Genomic DNA, 20333 nt, shown 5'->3' on the forward strand with positions numbered 1-20333 from the left:
GAGAAGGCAGAGAAGAAAGATAAGAGGAATCTGGGAAACTGATAATGTCATGGTGTCACTACATTGACCGGGGACTATCTACCAACAGGCATTTATGTGAGAGAAACTATATCTTTATCTCATTTAACAGAGTATTATTTCCAGTCTCTGTTATTTGTGGCCAACCACATCTTCAAAACAGATAAAAAATGCATTTCTCTGGAGATGAAAGACCATCTATATAGAATAACAAAAAAAAGAGAACCACATATTCCTATGAATTTCCTAAGAAATGTCCTAATATATGCAGAAACTTGTATAAGAACACATCTTCTTGGACCTCTTTCTAGACACCCTCAACCTCAAATAACCACCATTTCCATTCTGGAACGACTGAACCTTGACCTTCCTCTCTAAAAAATATTTCAACTTCAAGATCACAAGCTCCATGTTTCCTCTCTGTTCCTTATACAGCCTGTTGCTCTACCTCTTTCACCTCCCAGAGACCATTACCTTTGGGCCGAGTCCTCAACAGTTCTCCTCCCTCCAATAGGTTTCTCTTGGCACTTTTTGCTTTCATTCATAGTGACGCATTTTACAAATTCTGCCACCTCTCCTCCAGAATTCCTTTCCCCCTGGAACTCTAGGGTCTTAACCATGCATTTTAAAGTGCTCGAGCAGGTTCACAAATTACTTTAAAGGAAAACAGCAGCTTTCAACATGGAGGGAGAGGGCCCTTTAGCTAAGAATGTCAGCTGGTCTCTTAAATTTTAGAAACATCCTCATTACCACATCATCGCCTTGCTCACCACTGCCATCTTCCTCACCACCACCTTTGTCATCACATCTTCTTCATCACTGCCTTTATTCCACTGTCCTCATCACCCCTGTCCTCACTACCACCATCTTAACTACTACTATTCTTACCACTTCTATCCTCATCATCGGTACTCTAGAGAACGCAAAGTGCTTTTCATCATCAGCTCATTTAACATTCACAAGAATCTAATGAGGTAGGTTTTATGAAGAGCCCCAGTAACAGGTGAAGAATGTAGATGGTTAACATGCTTGCGTCCCATGTCTGGCCAGAGGATTCGAATACAGTTCCGGTCTCAGAGCCCACCCCTCCACATCTTTGTAAGACTGCCTCTAGCAATGCTGGCATCCAAAATGTATGGATCCCTTCTCAACAACAAACACTAGCCTTTCGGGAACATGTTAAAAAATTTAACTGTAAATTTACTTTATCTACATTGGACAAAGACTCCTCTGGGACACATAATATCTATGAGAGAAGAGAGTTTGATGATCTTGCTGGCTACCCATTCCCATGGAAATCCCAAGCTCTTTGTCCAATGCCCATTTGAAGAGAATTTTTGTGCTTTTGCTAATATCCACTCGATGAAAAGATCTATGTTTATTTTTTTTCTTGAGTTCAGTGGTATTAATAAAAAAAAATCAATCAAAAAATTTCTCACTCACGGTATTCAATCCATGACTAGGTACACACTATTTTTTTTTTCTGAGTCATAGATTGATAGGTTTTCTTATTTTAGATTAGGGTTATCCAATTTCTATTTTCCTTACTATATCTACATTGAATATTACAATGTGCCTTGAATTCTTTTATTGAAATAGGTTCACAAGCAATTCTACTAGTAAACCAATATCCCCAATGAATATTTCATGGGAGACCAGCTCAATGAGACAGGATGATGAGGTGGTCCAGGAAAATTATTCTCAGGCCAAATAAGTCTGAGAAATTCTACAGAGCATACCTACCCTTCTTGGAGAAACACAAAGTATTCTGAAGCTCTATAGTAAAAGATAGTTTTCAAACTATTCGACTCAGTATTCCCCATATCTATTTTACCCTGAAATCTTCCCCTACCTACAATGATGTAACTTGTGGAACCAGTTTGAGAAACATGGAAATAATGAGCAGTCTGTATTAGCAGCTACAGAGACAGTGTCATGGGAACAATAGAATGCAGCCACATCAGCTACTGTGGACTTTGCTGTTTTGAGGTTGAAGTCCTAAGTGCCCAACACATGACTGGGAAAGGGGGAGATTTCTACCTCCTGAACGAGTCATGCAGGGCTGAGGTGGAGAGGTTACTGGGGAGCCAGGAGGCTGAGAGGGCCTATCTGTCTTGAGCTACTCGGGATAGTACCTGGACTCTGCAGAGGGGTGGGCAACAGCAAATCCGGACAAGGGTCTTTTCTCTGAACGCCTCAGAGGGTGGGAAACATCAGGGCAGATGAGGAAGCGCAGCACTGCAGTTCAGAGCATGTCTCACACCAAGCTCTGTTCATAACCCATTTTTTGCCACTTACTCTGCCCAAGACCTTGGAGCAGTTATCTAGATTCTTTGAGCTTAACAAGCTCCTTCATTGGTAAAAGGTTAATGAAACCAATCTCACACAATTAAGTGAAGCAATGGATTGAAAGTGAAGAGCCTGTGGTGATAGAAGATGCATAGAACAGGCTTCGCAAATGGTGGGGCTGTCATCACTGATCCTATACTCTTGGTCAGTAAAAGGGGCATCAAATACTTGGCCCTTACCCTGACCACCCCGCCCCCCCAAAAAAAACCATGATCTTAGCACATTTCCATCAGATGCATAGTGCAAATGACTTCCTAGTTTGGATACAAATTCAGTAACCCAATTTAATCTTGCATACTCAGGCTGTCCCCAAACATTTCTCCATTGGAAATAATGGGAAACGGCACCCATGATCCATAATCATAAAAGCACAATAGCCAAGAATAAATAATGGCTCTCCCAGAAAAGCTAACTTCGTTGTTATTTATAAGTTCCTAGGCCACCTTGCTATTGCCAAGAAAATCTACTTTACTTTTTTGCTGCTGTCTGGCCTCTCCATCTATACTTGCTGAAAAAAAAAAAAGTTATTGTTATGCTAAAATCACAATAGGATGCACATAACTCAGCACTAAATAGCACCAATAAAACTATGAAAATGGCATTTTGGTATTACAAGTTCTTTTCTATGGACTTTAACAAGATTCAATGCTTTTGTTCTCATAATGCTCTCGTATTTTCAGCTTTACAAAAAAAAAAGAAAAAGAAAGAAAAAGAAAGAAAAATATGAAATAGTACTCCAGCAAAACATCATCCTTTCTCCACAAAAAAAAATGTTTTGCTTTTGCAAACAGCGGGGCAGCAGGGCCCATGGTACACAGAATTAATATTGACCAGCAATTATGGTTGTGACCGCAAGGGTAGTATTCAGCAGAGGCTTACCTCTTTCTTGGTGAATTTTGGCGAGTGATCGTTTTTGTCATCAATCAAGATTGTCGCTGTGGCTGTGCCTATTAATCCAACATTCAGTCCAGCCATATCTTGAGCCTCGACGATCAACTCATACTTGGGATTTTCCAGAGTCTACAAAGCAAAAACACGACAAAGATGGCATTTAGATGTGGGTTACCACTTTGAATAGGTAGCAAGCATGTTGCTTGGGTTGCCTCTATGCCCTCCTCCATCTGTGGCAGGCATTTTTAATCAGTCATAGCACTTTTATCTATTGTTTATAAGTAAGCCTTTGAAATCTCTCCAATATAAAACAGTTTACTATCCATAGACTGGAGCTGGCCATGGAGAAGGAGTCTATTTTCTGTCTTTATTTAAGGGGGCATTTGATACATTCCAGAATGTTTCATTTGCAGGGTTTGGGTATACACCGCATGTTTGATATTTACACCTGCATATGTCATTTCATAGCAACCTCATGAAACTGACCCGAAAACGAGGCTAATTTTGATAATGAGATTATGACAGAGATGGCAGCTTTAGGAACTCACATTTACTAAACAATTTGATGGGCCAGGCATTGAATTCCTGTACTTCCCAGAAATCATCATTATTAATCTGTCCAACAGCCATGTTAAGCTGCATCTATTGTTCCCGTTTTACAACTGAGGTTAAGAGTCACTTGTATCTAACTTCTTTCATGTCATTTATAGTCATTTTTTAGTCTTTTGTGTCATGTGAAATTTGGAAGACTCATTTTAATCTAACAATGATCTGATAAGTTTAACACAAGCAATATTACGCCATTATCTTTCAATGTACATGAGTTTTTCATTTGACTATTTGCCAGATATTTTGCTACCATGTTTAAACAACTAACCAAGTGGCCTTGATCTCAGGATGAAGAAGAGTGCAGTGGTTGGTTAAATTGCCTTCTGTGGTGGATCTGCCTGTCTTGGCCAATGGAGATACCATCCTTCTTCTGGTAAGGCAGCACCCCACAATTCCTTTGGGGACCTTCCCATCATTTATTCTCTGCCCATGTAGTGTATTGAATGACTTTCCCCACCCTCCACTCTGTCCAACTTTGGGAATGAGCCCTGATGAGAAGAAGCCAACAAGTGCATACTAACAGAGGGGTACAATGACAGGTCCAGGCGTTGGACCTGTGCTTAAAAATCATTAGCCTATTGTAAGTGACTTTCTGCCCATCATTGACAAGCTGAATTGAATTTACTACAGTTGGGAGAGGGAAGCTCTGTTTGTCTGTGGTGCAAGCCTGGAAGCATTTAGCCTGGGGTCTGAATGAGTCATCTCATGCCACAGCAGAGGTAAGGGTAGGGACATCAGTTTGAGAATAAAGCCAATCTACTGATAAAATTAGACTTGAACCCTGGGGAAAAAAAAAAGGTTCCCCAGTGACTGCACTGGAGCCACTTTATCATGCCATGTCTGAAGCCAGGGTTGCCTGTGGACTTTTGGTTAATTAGGGCACTAATTTTCCTTATTCGCTTAAACCAGTTTAGATTGGTTTCTTAATCACTCACACAGAGAATGTGAGTTGAATCACCATCGATAACAAAATAAAAGGACTTTGTTTTTTCTATTGAAGTTCCTACCAGTTGTAAACAGTCCCACCAGTATGACAGCTTCAAAACCATTGCTTATTCCAACCAATAATTAAGCAATACCACACGAAGCAAAGTACAAACACACAACAGGGTTCTAGAATTTCCTTCTAAAGCTAGAAGTTTACACAGCAAATTTTTATAGCTCAATGCTAGCTGTCCCTAAAATGTTTAAGTATTTTCAAAGGGTGGTGAGCTTTTTGCTCCCTAGGGTACCTTTAATTGGTTGTTTCTTAACTATGCTTCTGAGCGACTAACTTAAGTAGTAGTAGTTCTGTTGGGTGATTTGGAATGATCTAAACTCTTACATTCTAGGGGACGAGTAAGATGCGTCTACGTTCCTTGGACAGGGTTATTCGCAATGCTTTTTTCCCCCCAGACTTATTGAGATATAATTGACATATAGCATTGTTTAAGTTTAAGGTGTACACCATGATGATTTGATACCCGTATCTATTGTAAAATAAGCTCCACTAGAATTGAAGTTCACACAATTCTCTAATTGCTGAGGGCAAACAGAATTTAACACAAAACCCAGCTCTAGGTAATTCTAGTTCTGCTTGGTTCAGCTGGCAGCTCTCTGTAAAGGTGCTTGAAATGCCATCTACTCTCAAGCTGAATCTGGAAAATCATCAGCCTAATGTAAGTGACTTTCTACTTATCATTGACAAGTTGAATTGGATTTACTATTTGCCATAAATAGCTGGACCATATAAAACCAATAAATTGGCCCATCTTCAAATTTGTATGTCTCTGGACGTATAAATCGCTAGTCAGGTCTAATCTCTCGTATGCTATTTTTACTTTTGTAATAATACATTGCATGTTTTTGGAAGCATGTCATCATAAAAATAAGAAAGTATGTGGATTTTTCCTGATATTGACAAGGTCATGTCATTTTCCCCGTGTAATATCATTTATCAGCATAATTCCTTGACATTATTTTAAGGGTTTCAGGAAATATAATCCTATGCATAATTTATAATTAACTTGATTACTTATATTATTAGGACTTAAGTTATTTCTAGCCTTTAAAATTTTCAACAATCTAAACAACACTGTAATAAACATCTTTATTCAGGAAGTCTTCAAAATATTTTAATATTTCTTTTTTGAATGATGGATTCCAAGAAGTGGAATTACTAGGTTAAAGAGTAACGTAAAATAAAGAACATTTTAAAGCTCTTTATTCATATTTCAATATTGTTTTCCCAGAAGATCTTACCGATATTCAAATTGGTACTACTGGAATGTTTAGTTTATGATCCCTGGCATGGCTTGTTTCTAAAGAACAGCTGATCTTGCTCCCTGAAGCAAATTGGTGCATGAGTGTGACTCTGTCATGGCTATCTAACAAGCATGTAAATTCATCCCAGCATTCACTCTTCTCCAACTTGCAGGACAAGTTGCTACGGACATGCACTCCAGGGCTACTGTAAGCACTAACTGTCGTGGATATGAGCTATGTTGCTTTCCCAGTGTCCATTTCCTCTTCCTGTGGTACCCATGCTATAATTCCTTCGGAGGCATCATCCCTTCCTCACTCTCAGCATAGGTGGAGTTCAGATAGGGTAGACACTATCACTTATTTAGGAATGGTCATGTGGCTCATGCCTGGATAATCAGGGCCTCCTATTTGCATGACCATATGATGAACCCGTAACCCAAGTGAGTCCTCCTGGGACTGAAACTCAATTCCGGGACATACTTCTTTTAGAACTCTCAGGTAAAAGATATTCTCTTTCTGTTGGATTTGAAGGTGGTAGGACGTAAATCTGGAGCTGGTAGTGGCCATTTGCAACCACACAGAGAAAGTCAGCCTGAGGAAGAAGACGACACAGAACTGAGAGGTAGAGAAGGAGTTTTAACCTCATCTGAGCTCCTTAACAGTCATCTTTGAAGCCATAATTTACCCCTCAGACATTGTGAGTTTTACGAGCTAATAAATTTCTCCTTTCCTTAAGACATTTAAATTAGCGGTTCCATGAGTAGTAAAAAGAGGCCAATTGACTAAAATTGCAACTAATGCTATGAACAATTATCTGGTTATTTGTAAGAAAGTGTAAGAGCTATCGTATCATACCGCAGTATCACAATAGGCTCTTCACAACAGCATTCCGATCATTTCTTGAATACATTATTTTCCTCTTAACATTTCCTCTCCATAAGATATATATTTTTCTTGATCAGAGAAAGTTGTTACACTTTTTTTCCATTAATTTATGCATCCATTTAATTGGAAATCATTATACCTAGTCTATATATTGTGCTGGGTACTGGGGATCTAGGGATAGGAAAACAGAGTCCCTTCCTTTAAGAAGTTTAGATAAGTTCAGGGCTGGTGACAGGAATGTTCATATATAACTGCAACAAAATAGAGTCAGTCACAGCTAAAGATATTCTTATGTCTGCTTATGATATTCCTCTGATAGCACAAAGGAAAGAAACATTGGCTTGACTCTTGTAGTTTAACAAATTTTATAAATAATTTAAAAAAATGGACCAGCCAATTCCCATCTTCTGAAGTAAATACGATTTTATGACTGCAATGGTAAATAGATTGATTAACCTAGTAGAAAATCAATTGGACTTTTTAGTAGATAAATTGCAAGGTTTGAGATGAAATGTTCAGAAAGTCTCAATTTTCTGGCAAACTTAAGGCATTTAAAATGTTTTTTTTTTATTATTATTTAAAATATATCCAATTATTGTAAGGAAAGTAGAAACCACAGTTATTTCTGAAGTGGAAAGAGGGATTTCTCTCCACCTTCCCCGACTCCATTTGCAAGAGGTAAACGTTGTTATAGGTCTGCTGTCTCCCTCCTTCCTTTAACACATCATGCAGCATAAACACGTTTTATACACACACAATTCAACAAATTCACACAGTCTTACGATTGGTTTCACCATATCACTTTCGTCTCACTACTTTAGATCTCTCTCTTCATTTTAACAGCTGTATAACAGCCCACTGTATGGGTCCATTGTGTTTTATTCAATCATTCCTTATTGGATGATCATTTATTTGAGTTGTTTACAAGTTTTCACTTTTAAAATGAACTCTTAGATAAAAAGTCCATTGGCCTATCAGTATTTTGAGATTTTTCCATAGTAAACGTTTTTGCTTTCACAATGACATCAACAACAAACAGACAACCAACAATAAAATCAACTTCTTTTGAAATGCAGATGACCTAGAGACAATGCCACATGAATTCCCTTGTCCCTTGATCTTGCACAACTGGAATACCTTCCATTCTCCAATGACTTCCTTCCCATTCCAGCTGAGCCTTTTCTAGGAAATCTTCCCCAATTCTCTAGCTCTCGTAGTCACTCTTACTTGAAATATACATACCTAACTCATTTCTGCACTGCTTAGCAGTCACTTTGCCTCTGTTACTCTGCTGAAAAAAACTCCTAGGCAGCTCACAGCTGCCCTATTCTCTGGAAAGATCTGCTGATGCAAAGAAATAGGCCTTGGTGGCCATGTGTCACTTTTGTCTTCCTTATGCTATTGACGGATTGATAGGTGACTCCCTAATCCCCACAGGAGCAATCACATTCTGTGATATGAAACATGGAACTAGGCATCACAAAGACAGAATGTAGGACAAACCTTCTTGCCTCTCTCCATATTACTACTGAGACCAACGGAAGGATTTTTGCCTTCTTGAATGTTTTGGGAAGAAACTTACTACCGTGGTGCTCCTCTCTACTCATGTAGAAGACACCCTGCCTCTGGTGGATGAGACCTTTAGCTGTCCAGCTGTTCTGTCACTTGGTGAGTGAACTAAAAAGGGGTTGGGAAGCCCCATTGTCTTCTAAAGACCAAGCTGCACTCATCATGGCAAGAATCTCACCTGATTCTTATGCTTATTTCTCTCAATTGGTTCAAGGCTCATAGGGGAGATGGATGTAATCGACTCCGATAGGAAGAGACTTTCAGGCTGAGTTAAGCTGATGGTGTTGCTCTAATCAGAAAGATGCAAGTTCGGCTGCTGAGATCTGGGACCAGGGTGGCTCCTGACTTCAATTAACTCTCCCCTTGATTCTGTAATATACCCCAGTGTTTATTTAGGAGATCGGCACTGAAGCCAGCCAGAATCAATTTCAGTTGCTCACAACCAAAGGAACCTGTGGCGAAGCCAGTGTTACTTGTTCACCAAATCCTATTTCTTTTGACTCCAGGGCATATATCTAGACTGGAAGATGAGCTCATGTGACTGATTCTGGCCAATGGAATATGGGCAGAAGTGATGTGACTGGCATTACCCTTAAATCTTCTATGTAATCCTCCAGGTTTTCTAGTTCCCCAAAAGGAAGAACCCTGCACCTTCAAAGGACTACGTGGAGCAGGGCCCCTTTGTGGGCCTGCTTTAAACTGTGACATGAACAAGAAAACAAACCGTCTTTTAGGTTTAAGGGAAGTTTATTACAGCGCTTAGCCTACCCTGACTAATATAAAGGCTATGTATCCTGTGTGGTTCTATTCTGAATGCCCATTTACTATCTTCCTAAGTGGATGACAAAGTTTTCAAGGGCAAGGACCATGCCTTTGACCCCAACACCCAGCTAGTACGTAACACACAAGGTGCGCAATTTACTTCCATTGTTGATAATGATGATATATTACTGTTTCCCTGGACTAAATTATATCTTAAAGGTCTGAGCATATCAGTGGCATTTCCAAACCAGAGTCATTTATTCTCAGGGAATGGCTTATACTTTGGGGAGCTTTAGCTCAAGGAAATAGAATTTTATTTTGACCAAGAAATGCACTGTGTCAAAACTGGGGAAAATTAAATTGGCTGCTCTGATTTTATTTTAAGCTATCTGATCTGTAAGACATATCTGAGAGAGTCAAGCTGCTCTCCTGGTCTGAATTCTGCAGTCATGCATTTCTACTGCATTTGCTATCTCCTTCTGGGTGTCTACGAGCTCCCAGTTAATATATATCCTAGAAACAAAAGGAAGATGGTGTGTCTGCAAGAAAAAGCCTCTGGTGTATCTTCACAGACGCAAGCCAGGTTCACTGATCACACTGATTTGAAAACCAAACATTTCATGTTGGAAAAAAGAAAATCAAGCCACGTCATTAAATATGGCACATAATCAATCACTGGACCCTTGATGTTTTGCACAGCTACAGGGACTTCCACACGCGTATGCATTTAACGGAACATTTATCACTAATAACAAGCATAATGGTAGCTGTGGGGGGAAATCAAGGAATAAATGTTACACGGAAAAAGGTTTCGCCGTTAACCCATGCGGCACTCCATCCTCCTCTCGCCTCATCTGGAACCGCTCCCCACATCTATCTCTACACTACGTCCAGACTGACTGCTTTTCTGCTGGACCCCAGTTTTTCTTCCTTTTGACTTTTTGCCTCTACTTCTTCCTCCAGGCTAATTCTAGCTCATTTGCTGATGTTCATTCTTCATTGCACTGAAGCTTCGTGAAGGAATGGGCCTTATTGCAGAACAGGATGGTCGACACTTAGGAAGGGACGATTGAAATTAGATCAATTACTATTACCCTGGCTCGGCCACTTAGTAGCTAAGAGATCCTGGTTAAGTTCCTTAAGTTCTATTGCCTCAGTTTCCTTATCTGTAAAATGGGGGAGAATAATAATACTTCTAGGTTAACTGAGGATTAGAACAAGTAACACAAAGTACTAAGCACAGAGCCTGGCATATGTAAATGCTCGACAGACAGCTGCTGTTATTATGCAGTAGATTTTTGAAAAGTCTTCTAAATATGTGGCAGATGCTAAGGGTTGCCTCCAAGAGTAGTCAGAGAAACTGAATGCTGCCAACAACCACTGAGTGAGCCCGGAATTGGATCCTTCCTCACTCAAACCTTCTGCTGAGACTGTAGATTCTGGACAAATACGTGACTGCAGCTTCGTGAAGGTCCATTAAGCAAAGGGCACTTGGCAGCCAAGCCATGCCCAGAATCTAGAACATAGAAACCATGAGCTCATAAATCTCCATTGTTTTAAGTCACTAAGTTTGGAGGATCCTTTAACATGCTATAATAGATAACTAGTACAATTTTCCCCCAGCACTTATCACAGTCTGTAATATTCTTGTTTATTGATTACTTGTTTATTTGCTATCTTGACTCTGACCATTTCTCCTCCATGAGGTCAGGGGCTTATCTTGTTTAGAGCTTTATCTCCCAGCTACTAATTTAATGCTTGGCACATTATAGTTACATGATAATTAGCCGATTATAGATATGTTTTTATAAAGTAATAAATTACATAGAGCGATGTGCTTATAAATGCTTAACAACAGAGTCTCCTGATTTGCAGTGTTTGTCAATGTTGGTGGTTTAAATACTCCTACCATGGCTAATTTCCAGCTACCAACATGATGTCATTGAGTGCATAGCTGGAAAGAGATAATACACAATCAGTGAGCAAGCTGGAGCCAGTAAGAGCTGGCTCCAGCTTGTAAATTGTGCTTTAGGAGTCAAAGAAAGCTGTAAGAAGACTTTTTCAACAAATCCTTTTGTTGTCTAACATTTAAGGTATTGTTAATAAGAAATATTAACATGAGATAACAAAGATATAACATAATTCATTTATTTATTCATTAGCTTTATCTATCTGGGCAAAGCAAAACTCCTTGTTTTATGGCACCTGAATGGGGACCACGTTCCCCAGGTTAGCTGTATCTGACATCTGGTCTATAAATATTTCAAACAGATTGGTGAAAACATTATCTGAAGCAGAATGAGCTGTTGTCTGTCTGGGGTTTGATTTATCCACTTCGGCCACATAACACTGGTGATATAGGTAGTCCATAAATCCAGCAGGAACTTTATACATTTCCTCACAAAATGCGCCTTACTCCCAGCGCAAACAGTGAGTGACATCCTTCCACCCTCCCATGTAGTATGGCGACTGAATTTGACGTGTGTTTGTTTTCAGGCCCCCTTTCACCTTGCTCCTCAGTGCTAATGTTAGCATTCATGTTCTTGGCTGTCCCCTGCTGTGTTTTCATTCCTGGCTGGGGTCTGGTGGGTAAGGAGAAGGCAGAGCTCATTCCCCCAGGTTTACTGGATGCTGACAAAGCCAGCAGGGTGCGCAAGCAACAGGGGAAATAAACACTGCCTCTTAGACATGTACTGTTGGAATAACCTAAGTGATAGATATCAGGTTTAAAGACACCAAATCAAATAAAACGTTTCCAGGTAAAGTGTACATCTTCTGATGTTACTGATGAGTTACAGTAAGTGAACTGCCAATGGTGTTCACAGCATACCTGGAAAAATCACCTCTTTCAAACCCAAGGCAGCAAATATTTGACATTCAGTTTGCTTCCACTGAAATATTTACATAGTATCTACTACGTTCAAGTAACTCTGCTAAGAGGTGATGAATGATACAGACCCTGCTTATGGTGCATTTATATTCCAGATAAATGAACAAAAAGCAAGTATGTAAGGTGTGATGTAATAAGTGTTATCAGAATGTTACCAGTTAAGGTGCATGAGAAGGGAATCAGAATGTAGGGTGTTCAGGAAGGCTGTATGGAGGTTACTTAATTTACAAACGTGAACTGGGCACTTACTACATTTTAGGCATTGTGCTATATACTGGTGACAAGTAAAGGGAGCCAAGTCTAGTGGGAAGGACAAACGCTCAGATAATTTCAGTAGACTGTGATGGGAGTAAGGACAGAGTATTGCGGTATTACAAAGGAGAGACCACCTAACCTAGACCTTGGGGAGGCAGGATCCAGGAGACATTCCTGCAGAAGAGAATTTCCTACTAAAGGATTAGATATGGGGTTTTGACATGGAAGTAAATTTCTATGGAAGGAGATAGCAGACTATTAATCCTAAAATGCTATTAAACTCAATCATTCAGTAAGAACTGAGGCTCGTTCTGATTCTGGTCAGGACACTGTGGGAATAAGAAATGTAAAATACATTTTCTAGTAGCATCAAGGAACTCACAGCTTGGCTGAAGATAAAACACGTATAAGTGGCTCCACAAGGCACTAGGCAGTATGTGCTGAATATGTGCTCAGTAGCTTCAGATGTGAATGGTGCAGTTGGGAGGGCCATCGTGGCTTTTTAGTGGCATCGGGTTAATGCAGGCTGGAGTTGAGCTTTGAAGGATGGGTATGAGGGCAGAGAATTCAGAGAGGGAAGAAGAGCCTGGGAACCATCATGGAGGTGGCCAAATGAGACAGGGCTATCAGTGTGGTTGGACTCAAGGTTTGTGAGGTAAAGAGATGCAGCCTACTGGTTCTTGAAAGTAACTCAGAGATCATCTCGTCCAACACCATCTTTGAAGAACACATAGGGTAAGGAATCAGGGAAAAGAAAACCCCAAGAAGCATATGCTTGGTTAGGGGCAGAGCTGAACATGCTAATGACTTTCTTGGGTTTATCTGTTTGACTGAGACAAGGAGGCACAGAGCCCTAAAAGTTGAAATAAAATAAAATGTAATTAAAGTGCTCTTTCTCTATGTTTTTGTATATTTTAATAATCCACTGTTTACTGCATTAGCCCGCTTCTTCTCAACTTTTGGCCCTGAATTGTCATAACAACATTATGCCTGGTACATAGTAGGTGCTTAAGATATATTATCTAAGTCAGTGCTTCTCAAACTTGCCTGTAGCTGAATCCTCTGGTGAGTGCATTAAAAAACAGATTTTCAGCCCACCTCTAGTGCTTATGATTCAGGAGGTCCAGGGTAGGGCTTGAGGATGTGCATTTCTAACAAGCTTTCAGGACATGCCAAAGCTGTTGATCTGGGGACCGCACTTTGATAGAACCATTCTGAATGAACATTAGATTACATGCCGGCTAACACGTACCCTTGCATCTTTTTCCTTAAAACTCACCTGTTTATGAGCAATTTCAATGAAAAATAGAAAACATAATTTACCAAAGTTTCCCTCTCTGTCTGACTGAAAATTTCTCTTTCTAGAAAAAAATGTGCTCTGAGACACTAAACAGCACAGCAATTGCCTCTCTCCAGCCTGCTTAGAGTCATTTTTTAGATGTCTTCATTTGAATGTCCTCCCTCACCTTTCATGGGCCAATAACAGGATACATTACCTTCCTCCTGGAGGAATCAGCTCAGACTGGACACCTGGGAGTTGCCCTCAGCAATTTTCTCTGTTTCACATCAATGGCTGATCATCAAGTGCTACTGATTTCTCCTCCTCAACCTCCCTTGAATGCACCCCCTTTTCTCTATCATCTTTGCTATCACATGACCTCGAGCCCTCGTCTTTCTCACCTGAATTACTGCAACAGCTTCCAGACTGGCCCCTCTGCTACCTTCCAAACCGCCTTCCACCCTAAACCAGCCAGAGAGAGCCATCTGAATGGCCAGCTAACCACAGGACCTTCCTCAAAATGCCTCAGTGGACCTTCAGTTGCTAGAGGATAATGTCTGTCAAGCACAAAGACACACTCATCATGGCCTGATCTAGCTCTCTTCACTCAGTGTTACATTCCTATAACACCAGACTATATGTAATTCCACCATCTATGGCTTTTTCCTTCCTCTACACCTTTGCTCATGCTGTGCCCTCTATCTGGGAGGCCTTCCTATACAAGGTTATTTTTTTCCCCCCTGTAAAACTACTACTTGTCTTTATATACCTTACTTAGATGTTGTTTCCCTCAAAGCTTTCCTGCTCTTCCCAGAGTTACTCCTTCCTCCTCTGTATTAGCCCTATCTATATACTATGGCCAATATTTTTCTCTTGGTTCTTACAGCACTTACAGCAATTTTTTTCTTCACATGTCTGTCTCTGCGATTATGCTGTGAGATGCTCAGTGTCAGATTCATGTGTCAAGCACAGTTACAGGGAAAGTGTGCTCTCAATGTTGTCAAGCTTTTGGCCCTAGAAGCTTTCACATCTTCTGTGGTTAGCAGAATAATAGCCCCCAAAGATATCCATGTCCTGATCCCTGGAACCTGTGAATACGGTATCTTACGGGGCACAGAGGACTTTGAAGATGTAATTTAATGAAGGATCTTGAGATGGGGAGATTCGTCTGGATTATCTGAACAGGTCCAAATCAGTCACAAGGGTCCTTATAAGAAGCAGGCAGGAGGGTTAGAGTCGGAGAAGGAGACATGACCAAGAAGGAGGAAGGAGCCATGCGTCACGGAATGTAGGTGGGAAAGGCCAAGGGACAGATTCTTCTCTATAGCTTTCGGAAGGAACCAGCCTTGCTGACACCTTGATTTTACCCCCGTGAAACTCATTTTGGACTTCTGATCTCGAGAACTGTAAGATAAATGCATGTTGTTTTAAGCCACAGATTTTGTGGTCCTTTGTCACGGCAGCCATGGGAAACTAATGCACCTTCTCTGGAGAGTGCTTATGAGCATCCTGGGCTGCTGGGATGCTCGTCGGCCTCCCACTGTGGGGTGCACGATGTCGCCAGCTGCCACCTTCATTTCATGCCCAGTTGCCTCCTTCCTGGGACTGCCCACCTTCCCAGAATAGCATCCTCTGTCTTTGCTCTGGAAAATATTTCCATTTTAATCCTTTGAAGTGTGATGTCAACCACACCTTTCCCACAAAATCTGTCTATAAATTTTCTCCCATGTTCAAAGTGGTAAATGCCAAATGAGTTTACTAGAGATTCTCCTTTTCAATATATGTATGTGGTTTCCAACATGTCAGTCACTTTCTGAGTATTCAGTATAGTCCTTGATGGGGGCAAGGACCCTATCTTTGACTTATTCCTGCTATATCCCCAAAACTTAGCCCACTGAGCCACTGAGGCCCAAGATACTGTTTTTAAGTGGTCATTGTGTTAAACAATTTGAAAATAAATTGAATTAACCCTAAGTCCCCGGGGGGAATCACACAGCCAGTTCAGTGGCTGGCACTCTTCGTTAATGTTTGAGGAATGAACACGTGAAGGGATAGTCATGCTGATCACTACCCAGAAAACTTGGCCTCAGGGTTGCTATTCTGGGTTGCAGAGGGTACTGACTGGTCCAAAGGCAGGGCCTGGGCAAGGTTGGGCAGGCTAAGCCTGTCTCTAGAAGGCCAGGTTTTGCAGAGTAGGGTAGGGTGATGAAGGCCTGGCTTTCCAAGAGCAAGCAGGGGAGTGCTTCCCCTTTGGAGAGGCGTCCCTGGCAAGGAAGTCTTCGCATGCGCTGGTGCAAGTGGGTTGGGCTCTCCTCCACAGATGCCGCATGGCTGGTCCCAACCCCAGGCTTAGCCCTTGGCTCATCACACATCCTGAGGTGTATCAGATGGAAGGTGGGGCAAATGAATCCTCAGTGGTGAAGTTTGGATGGGAATGACCTTTTTTTTTAAAAAAAAGCAGGGGGAGACAAGAGAATGATGCTCAGATGAGTCTCAGCAAACCCAGTTGGAGATTGTCTCAGGTGCCCCTGGGCAGGGGAGGGGGGCATGTTTGCCACAGTATAAAATCAGGAAACTGGTGTTCCTATAGTTCACTAAGCACGCACCAAAAGCAAATAGCGTTCCTTGGATTTCGATTTATCACCATCTAAAATGTCATTCTCTGTATAGGTAATAAAAGATAATACGTTTTATGGTGGCTCCTTATGTTCAGGTTTTACAAAATCTGTTATTAAATGATCTGTATAGAATGTAAATGAATCTTACTAAGTTACATGGAATAGCAAGGTGGTTTTTTTTTTTTCCTTTCCTCTCCCCCAAATCAAGTGCAGTGAGGACGGCACTCTCTGCATGTTTTCTAATCACACAGAGGAAGGTAATGCTTTTGTCAGACTAAAAATTGTGTAGTCGGCTTCACAAAGTTACATACTGATCAAAATGTCCAGAAAATTCAATTACTGACTCCTAATGACAAAAGCACAAGAACTCACCAAGGGTTGGAAGATGTTTCTAAAATTATGTTCTAAATGCTTGTCTCTTGGAGCGATTTCAGCTTTATGACCTTTGTCCATCAGTTCTCTGCATGTTGATGGCTGCTGCCCATTAATTTCAGGAGTTTAGTCAGTATTACCTCCTCTGTTTAGAAAAGTGCAACCTAAGTGGGCTTCGCCCAGCCTGATTCATCCACTGGTTCTTAGAACCGACTCCCATTCGGATGTGACCCCCTATTCGAATCTGCCATCCAGGGTTACTTTTAGTCAGTACCGTACATTTTCCCCTTAAGTCAAATGCATTTTCATGCAAAGCTTACTTTGGTTTAGAGTTCTACTGCTGGTCGTAATTCCAGGTAGCTTTAGAAACAAAAGAGCCCTCTGAGAGAGTAATGAATCAGCAAATGACACCCACCCACTCTACCCACGGATGGGAAAGCAATTCAAGACCCTGCCTTTATGCTGTCATTGGGTTATACTCTTTGAAAATAAATTGATCTAATTCTAAACCATCTGAGGAAAAATCACACAAGATGGATTCCAATTACGCCACTGCTGTTGTTCCAAAACCAAATTCATATACCTGGGAGAAAAGGCAATGTGAATAACCCGGACATGGATTATTCTGGAAGGCTCTCCTGTTGATTTCATGCCTGGCACAGTCAGCCGTTTTGATCACCTCCCTTCAGCATTATTTGGACAGGACCTCCTAATGCACTGTGATCCTCTGCGCTGTTCGCACGAAGTGGCCCTTTTATGTTCTTGGCTCCACCATTCATTTTGTTCTTGAAATTGTCTTGGTTCTGCTGACAAGAGCTAAACCTATTAACACCCTTGAATGTTCCTCAAGCAAGGAACAGGAAGTCAAATGTTATGACTTAACATTTGTTCTTGCCCGTCTCCTGCTCAGGCTCACGGACAGACAGAATGTTGATCAAGAGGAGTGTGTTTTCCTTCACAAATAATAAAACCCACAAACCTGCCCTTGGAGGGTTCCTTTTCATTTTATTTTTTAAAAAATAACAATAGATAGAGTTTTCTTCATTTCCTCCAGCTCCTCCCCAGAGTCCTTTTCAAACTGGAGGGGAATTGAACTATTGCCAATTCTTTGGGAGGGAATCCAGTGCCTTAGCTCCTGTTGCAATTGGGGTCAGACCTCAGCCCTGGGAAGAGACCATCTCTCTGTGCCTCATGCTCCCTCCTGGCTCTTACCCTAACCTGTGGACCTCTCTGCTCTAGTACATAAGCACTCATTCCTTGCCAGTCCCACTGGGTTCAACTCAGATCCTCTGTCAAAATAATCATAGCTATATCCATTGAGTACTTACTCTATGCCGGAAACGGTACTCAACCCTTTGTGTGAATTATTCAGCGGATACTCATGACACCCTTGTGAAATGGGTAAGGTTGCTGCTCCCTGGTATAGGTGAGGATTCTGTTGCCCAAGGACACACAGCTCTTACGTGGTGAAGCTGGGGTTAGGACTCAAATTCTTGGGTCCATAGTCTACACTCCTAATTGCTACACTGAGTCTCCTTGTCACCTGCACAGTATCCCAAAGTCTCTCTTTGTGGTAGCCTAAAGATACCATATGGGAACACATTTCCCAGCCATTTGTACCAGCCCTGGATGGGTTGGGCTTGGAAGGATGAGAGCTTTTTTGGAATAGGTCGCCAGTCATGGGCAGCTCTTTGAACAATCTCCACCAAGTCTCCAAATGTCTGCCTTCTTCCTGCAGACAGACCCCATTTATTCCCACAGCTTCAGTTCTACCTACCCCTGTTGAGCATGGCAGTTTCAATGACCATCTATGTCTTTTATGTCCAAATCTTTCCTAATCCCTAGACCCACACTTCTAACTGCTTGCTTGACTTTTCCACCTGAATGTTTCACAAGCACTGCAAACGCAGCATGCCCCAAAGTAAACGCTGTACCTCCCCAGCCAAGCACATTCCTTCCCTGTCCTGGTTAATGGTGTCACCCTCCACCCAGGCGACCAAACTGGAAACCTTGGTATCTTCTCTCATCGCCGCTGATTCTCCCTTGAAAAGGATCTCATGTGATCCCATCCTTACTGTTCCTACTGCCCTTGTCTTAGTTTGGATCACTGTCATGTCTTACTTTGCTATTTCCTGAGATAAATAGAATACAGACTTGGAGCAATTTGGAGAGGGGCTATCGGGTGCAGGAAGGTGGAAAGAGGTCCTGGGTTACCAGTGCCATGCCATTCAGGGAGAAAAGAGCAGCCAGACCAGCCCAGTATATGATGTACCAGAACTTATAACCATTGGCCAGTGGGAGATTTCTCAGGCTGACTTCCTATGTGCAAAATCCTGGTCCCAGAGCATCCCAGCACTACATCCTACAGAAGTCCCTGGACACTAATTAAAGGAGTACGTGGGTGGTCACTCACTCCTCCATTTCTTCGCAGATGTTGCCCCCTTTGCCTCGTAGTAAGCAATTCTCTACATTCAGACTTGGCAAATATCTATCACCCCCAAGTGTCCAATCAGGAATGACCACATTGCTGAGTCCTGGCCAGTGGGATGTGGGCAGAAGAGATCTGTGCTACCTCCAGGCTTAGTGTATCGACTTTCCTATGCACAACCTCTATGTCTCCTCTTTCTGGAGCTAATTTGGGGGCTACCTGTTGAAGATGTTGCACTGTGGATGGGAGGAGCTCTGTGAAATAGAGCTCCCATCTGGCATCTGACCAATCTCATTGGATTATGACACAAGCAAGCAGGAACACTGGGCTGAGCCACTGAGATATTGAAGCCGTCACGGCAGCTAGCTGACTCTGGGATATATACCCACTATCCAAAACAGCAAAGCGAGACGCCACATTTCCATTCTCCTTGGGTTAAATTCTTTTAATATTAATTGAATTAATTCTTTTATAAATTACATATAAATATATAAAATCTATCTCTATTTTGATCTCTATACAGATAGATTTAGGTAATGTGTATATATATGCACACATACATATATATTTATATATATGTAGATAGAGGTAATTTATCCGATATATATCTTTCTATGCATCCATCTACACAACACAAATGTTAACAATGGTTAGCTCGGCATGATGAAATTACAGATAAATGTCCTTCTTTTCCTCTTATTTTGGGTTATGTATATTTACATTTTTTTTTTTTTTTTTTTTACCGCTAGAGAAATGTATGGTTTTGGTATCAAGGAAATACCTTACGCTTTAAAAGGCACAGTGTTAAAAAGGAAAAATGAACAACCTCCCCACAAAAACCTTTCTAAAGTGTGACCCGGAAAACATCTGCATAAAGCAAAGCACACATTAGCTGAGCATCGAAAGCAGCCTGACCATCCAACAACCTGACCATCCGACAATGCTGGCAGTGGTCCCCACAGGACCAAGCACCCCGGGACTCTGCTGCTTTCCTTTCACTTACATCTTAGCGAGCCTCCTGACAACCCCCACACTTCAGGTGAGGAACCTGAAGTTCAGAGAGGATTCATTCATTCATTCCACAAACATTCTCTGAGGGCCGTTTAGCTGGTAGGGATAGAGTCACAGACAAAGGCTACAGAGAGTGTACATTCTAGATGAGGA

At 41.4% G+C, this 20333-nt stretch overlaps 1 protein-coding gene across 2 annotated transcripts in view; it reads right to left on the reverse strand.

Moving 5' to 3' along the window:
* Window positions 1-20333, reverse strand: part of CDH13 (cadherin 13) — a 985836-nt gene that overhangs the window by 116928 nt on the left and 848575 nt on the right. For both annotated transcript variants that reach the window (XM_011356635.2, XM_023528555.1), the window contains exon 9: window positions 3247-3387. In XM_011356635.2, coding sequence (XP_011354937.1) covers window positions 3247-3387 — 141 coding nt within the window. The remainder of the gene's footprint in view (window positions 1-3246; window positions 3388-20333) is intronic.

The sequence above is a fragment of the Pteropus vampyrus genome, unplaced genomic scaffold (assembly GCF_000151845.1).
Source record: "Pteropus vampyrus isolate Shadow unplaced genomic scaffold, Pvam_2.0 Scaffold29, whole genome shotgun sequence".
Lineage (NCBI taxonomy): Eukaryota > Metazoa > Chordata > Mammalia > Chiroptera > Pteropodidae > Pteropus > Pteropus vampyrus.